The 6,000-nt window shown below is 35.9% G+C and overlaps 1 protein-coding gene across 7 annotated transcripts in view; it reads right to left on the bottom strand.

The window, feature by feature from the left end:
- Positions 1–235: 235 nt before the first annotated feature.
- Positions 236–6,000, bottom strand: part of EPRS1 (glutamyl-prolyl-tRNA synthetase 1) — a 39,321-nt gene continuing 33,556 nt past the window's right edge. For all 7 annotated transcript variants that reach the window (XM_071805968.1, XM_071805971.1, XM_071805972.1 and 4 more), the window contains 4 exons: positions 4,726–4,886; positions 3,683–3,761; positions 861–925; positions 236–603 (listed from right to left, as the gene is read on the bottom strand). In XM_071805968.1, the coding sequence (XP_071662069.1) occupies positions 453–603; positions 861–925; positions 3,683–3,761; positions 4,726–4,886 (456 nt within the window). In that variant the 3' untranslated portion in view covers positions 236–452. The remainder of the gene's footprint in view (positions 604–860; positions 926–3,682; positions 3,762–4,725; positions 4,887–6,000) is intronic.

The raw sequence follows: 6,000 nt of genomic DNA, 5'->3' as shown, positions 1-6,000 counted from the left end.
CCTATAAGTTAGCAGCAAATCTGTACTAAAAACTGAAAAATGTGAAGACAAAATTAATAACAGATGTTTATCCATAAAGTTTATGCCAGTACACTAAACTGTAGTGTTGACAACACTCTCTTCACGCATTTTCTCAGTTTAGATGAAAATACATGCACCAAAATAGAAAAAGAGACCTGAGCAAAAGATACCCATCCTCCCCATAGAGCAACACAGAAAAATCAACCACAGCACATTACAGCTCACGATACATGTTTATTATTGGGGATGTTTACAGAAAAGTCTGTGAATTACTGCTAGCCTAAGACTGACAACCAGAGGGGTTATGGTTTATGGCTTTGCTTTTTGAATCATTTAAAAAGTCGCAAAACTGATTAAGTTTGGGGGCTATTTCGGTCTTCTTAAAAAAAGTTCAATTCACAGATAAAGGAGAAGGTGCTTTCACTAGTAATTTAGTAACTACGACCAAATAGGGTGTAAAACTTGGCAGGGTTTTTGCCGCAGACACATCTTGCCCCACATTGTAGTTCACGGAGGGGCTGGAAAGGTATGCAGAGGCTTTTGGCTCCCATGGAGGGGGCGCCGGGCTCAAGATCCTGATCCCTGAAATAAAAACATATTCAAAAATAAATACATTTATTTAAAAATACAGTGTATTAGACCTAATATCTCAAAAGCATGCAAATTAGTCTGAAAGTTTCAGAACTGAGTAAATATACTGTATTATACAGAACAGCAAGAGTCAAGGGTGAGGATTATACACCAGTGTTATACCCTGAGGCATCTTACATTCCTGTTTCACATTCAAAACATTTTGATTTTGATCCTGGTTGAGAGTTTCCAGTTCAGCTGTATTTTACCTGGCAGTGGTCTTCTTGATCCAATCCTCGCACTCGATTTCCCCACAAAAAGGGATTTGTACGATCTGAAGTGAGGGGAAGAAAAGAGAGAGGAGAAAAAGACAAATAAGCAAACAAACAAAAAAACCCAAACAACCAGTTATACACATTAAAAAATCATCCTTGTCTCTGGAAGCTTCCAAAGCCTTAAGATCTCACATATACTCGAAGTGGGAAAACTTCAAATTGCAACAACTAAATTGTAATAAATCTTTTTTTTACCCAGTATATCTTCTTTCTGTAGAAAGTATAAATACTTTTTCCCCTGAAACAGTGTTTTTCATGAAAAGTTTAAATCTTTCAAACTGCAGAACAAATGCTTGGTTACATACTGCAAGACAGTGATTTCCTAATGAAGCTTCCATTTTAATTCCATTACTATGAATTTTCATATTTTCTGAATAACACAAGGACCTACATATTTTAAGGAAACAATAGTCTACAGCATTTTCCTTGGGGACAGCAGAAAGTGGTGCGTATTTTCCTGCTGTTTCCTTCAGTTAGCTCAACTGAATGAAACTGAGAAACCAAAGTTGAAATAAAAATCTCATCCAAACTTCTCAATATTACTCTTAGCTACTGTAGCAGATCTCTTTTCCCAAGTTTTATATTCCATTTTACTGATCTTTTTCATTTTTAATGGACTTTCACATTGGAAAATAGTACTAAAAAGTAGGATTACTGTTAAAAATACACCCCCTATACACATTTGAACACCCATTAACCGACAGCAACAACAGCTCCTAAATTCAGCCTTCACAATCATTTTAATTCTGTCCCGACTATGAATAAGGTTCGCTGATCTCTGGCTTTCTTTCACCAAATTTACATTCTTAGTGCAAAATTCTGCGTTTGCCTTGAACTGGAACACACCTTTGTTAGACTTCACTTCATAGCTTCACTTTCTTGCAACTGCAAAAAGAAACTACTACCACTCTACTATATTGCTCTGGCATTAATCTTATGTTAGTTAAATGTAACTTTGTTTAAATACCTGCGCAATTATTACCAGTTTCAACTGAACTTTGCATGCAACCTAGAAAAACACAGAAGCAGTCTGCATTTTTAAAGAGCTAATAGTCGACACTGCAGTCATAGTTAGGGGAAAACAGTGACAGGAATTAAGCAGGAATACTTCAGTTTACAGATTTTATTCTTAAACACTAGTCAATGTAATTTCAATAAATTAGGGTATACATATACTATAAAAATTCCTCCATACAATATATATAGGTAGAAAGTTAAACAGTCATAAAATGATGCAATGTCATTTTTTTCAATTCAGATATGCCAATTGTAATAAACTTCTACAACCTAAGTATTCCATTCGAAATGTAAAAATATTTGTTCACATTTCCAAGTTTAACTACACTATGAACTAGGTTATACTAAAGTGCTAAACATTACAAACAGTTCGATTCTCTTGGCCCTCTCTAGAATGTAGCTGTAAATGACTGTGAGTGTTGGACACCGAAGACCAGGCATTTTACCCTCTCCATAGGCAGTAGTAGTACTAGTAGTACTAGTTGAACACCCATGCAGGGCACAATTATTTGTTAAGCAAAGACTAAAGATTTTTGTTTTTCAAATCTACCACCAGAATCATCAGATGCTTTAGAGAGACATGCACCAAGGAAATGATACTTTGCAGACAGGAAGAAAGCTGTTTGGAAACAGAATATTTCACACTTGTATTTAGTTTTGTAGAGGAAAACAAGGCAGTACACCTATTCCAGTACCTATGCACAGAATGTCTAAAAGCTCTGTATCCTCAACTTCATAAGCATGCTAAATCGGTCCCTCCTCTGAAGTTCACAGCTATCCCTCTAAATCTTATTATAAATTGAATTTAAGAGCAATAAAAATGCAAGAAAAGAGCGTGATGGAAGGTCAAGCCTAACCAAGAATGACTTAAAACTATTTGTGAAGTCAGCAAAAGTACTATGAATTCTTAATGACTGATCCTGGGAATCCTACTACTTGAACACATTAATTCAAACATGAACAATTTCATAAGTGAGGTCTGTGGCAGAATTTCAGGGTTAAAAAATTCTGTCAGTAGATCTCTGAAAAAGATGCAGCAGCTCAGTTCTCTACTGAGCTGAAAATCCTTCCTCTGAAATTCAGGTACTTTGCCAGAACTTTGAATTTTTCACAGATGTCTAGATCAATAGAGCTGAGTCATCCACTTTATGAGTTATTACTATCAACCCAAGGAGGTTTCTGACTTACAGTTACCCTCAATGAACCCAACTCAGGTTATAAAGGCACAACTTCTTTGACGTAAATAGCATGTACTTTAAACTCTTACTTGAACCCTATTACGAGATTTGACAGATGTTTTTCACTGCAGTAGAATAATGACAGTAAGTTTATCTTAATTTGAAAAAAATATTTACATTAATCTCTCTGAAAAGCACTTTCTGATAAAAATGTAACAACTTAAATGCAACTTACTAAATTGCAGCACTGTAAATCACTTCAAGACACCCTGTCACCTCTAGCACAGGACTACATTTTGAATGGGCATAGCCTGAAATGTCATATTTAGTAAATACAGTATTTTTGCGGAAGAAGAAAGCTGCATATGTTACAAAATTGAGGAAAGCTAATTCATTTTTGTGCAGCTCTACAGGAGAAGCTTCATCTGCTTATGAGGGGAGAGTTCCATAAAAACTGTAACAATATTTATATATAAGCTTCAAAAGTTCTAGCCCCTGATTATTTGTAAGGGAAAGTGTGTGAAGGTACTTAACAGGATAGAATTAAGTAAATTTCCTTACCTTTCCTGAATCAAGCTCTTTCTGAAAGTCCTCCATAGTATTGGCCACTACCATATGACTTTTTAGGTCCTCAGAAGCTCTAAATAAGGGAAAAAAAAAAAAATCGGTCAGTGCACATTTATGCACATAACCTCACTGGCCAGATGACCAAGTTTTCAGAGTCAGTCAAAAGAAGAAGTTACACGAAGAGAAGCTATATATTCATTCAAATCTTCCTAATCATGTTACGTCTTTCTACCACTCCTGCTCTCAGATAAAATTTGATTAATTGCCAATGGGCTGTTCTCCAGTTTGCTGCACATTTCACCCTGTTAAGTCACACGGTTGTACATGTCACTTCGACACCAAACAGCTGTGGACAGAAACAGGTAAGTGCTACAGATGTCGATATTTCTTTTTTAATTATGTTTTGGTAATGCATTTTAACTAGGTAAAAATACTCTGCTTGTAAGTAACTTTGATCACCGCAGAAGAAAATAGGAAAACCCGTCTGCCATGGTGCAGGATCAGCACAATGTTCTGTTTCCTTACAAACAATTTTCAATGAGACATGCAAGAGATTTGGCATACGCAGTCAAATAACAGTTCTAAAAGCATTTGATTGCTTCTAAAACAACACTATGACAGTCAAGAGGACACAGGGTCTTAAAATACACTTCTGAACACAAAACTTCTACTACTGAAGTTTCTTGGACAACTTTGTTTCTTCCAAAATTCTCTACCAAAAGCATATTTCCGGAATTAATCCTGTGCATTATTATTCCATGAATTATTTATGATCTATTTGTTTATTAACACTTTTTTATGAAAACTCACAGAAGTATTTTTTAAAAGAAGTTCAGAGCCTTTAACATTCTGTTTCATGAGCACAGCAGGAAACTTCTATCTTGTATATGAACAAGTTTCAGAGGCAGAAAAACAAAATATCACAAAAGATGGGCCTAACCTGCCTTTCTGCACAGATGAACCAATAATGTGAGAAATTCTGACAGGTAAAGTGCATCTGTGATTAGCACAGCCATTTACTGTACCTCCCAATTTACCTGTTGTAAAGGTTAGCATGGATCTCTTCCAAAATCTGCTTCAGTCTGTCTTCTGCTTCCTGTTCAGAAAAGGTCAGCTTCTGTCCTGTGTCTCTTCTAACAGCTACAAACTGTTGGCTCTTCATATCTCGTGGTCCCACTTCAACCCTGACTGGAACTCCCTTCATTTTAAAAAGTTAGGAGTTATAACGAGTAAGCAATTCTCAGAGTTCATTTTCTCTTTCTCTTCCCGCCCTCCCAGCCCTGGTTGTTCTAAAGCCCAGTCTTCATACAGAATCATTGCAACACTTTCACATTTCTTTGAGAAAAAAAAATCAGCATATATTCCACCAATTTTATGCATTTCTGTCTTTCCCATCCACGCTTTCTTCACTTGTGCATTACACCTTGCTCTAACTTAGCTTCATTAGCTTGGAGACTGCATCTGTGCCAACACGCAACTAATACTGAGACAGTTAAAGCACAACTGAAACTACACGGAGTTATCTATCTCAGACAGTGCAGACCAGATTTCTGAAGTCTGAATGATTAAGACTTTTATAGTCATTTTAATGCTCTAGTTCATCCAATAATACTTTTAAATTCTGTTTTCACAGAATACTTTCAACTGCATGAATGGCAAATAGCAAAAGTTTTATGAAACACAGCCCTAGTATCAACATTAACTGCATACAAAATTTAACTAAAAATAGACAGTCACTCAATTTATGTAAAACTTTTTACACTTCATAAACATTGGTGATAAGAAACATGTAATTTCTCTTCTCCCATATACCATCAGATCAATAGTTACCATTTTACTAGTCAGTTAAGTCTATTGAGTCTAACTTATTTTCTCTACATCCTGCTAATGTGTCCCAAGCTGTACATATTGTTTCACAGGCAATGAAGAGAGTAAGTGCAAATGCATTTTGGTGGTTTGTTTGTTTGTTCTTCCCCCCAAGAGAAATCTAATCAGAAAGCTAAAAACATTCTGCAGTCTTCAACAAGTGAACAGGAGAATCAAAGAGATTTACCCAAGCTTTCTATGCATTTTGTGCTCTGGAATCTCTTAAAGTTCACAGCTTTCAAATGATTCCCTACCCCCACCTTCCCTACCCCCCGCTTATTTCTGCTAAAAAGATAACATAGTAAAATCTGTCTGAAGGGTGAAGTATCTACTCCCGCAAAGCTACATAAAAAGCTATTCAAAACGATTATTGACAAACAATTTAAACTGAACAAACATTCTAGTTTATGGCATACAAAAGAGCTGTCTCCACAATGAAAACTTGG

This window comes from Patagioenas fasciata, chromosome 3, assembly GCF_037038585.1.
Source record: "Patagioenas fasciata isolate bPatFas1 chromosome 3, bPatFas1.hap1, whole genome shotgun sequence".
NCBI lineage: Eukaryota > Metazoa > Chordata > Aves > Columbiformes > Columbidae > Patagioenas > Patagioenas fasciata.
Note: the sequence above shows the minus strand (reverse complement) of the source record. Positions and strands in the feature narration are given on the sequence as shown.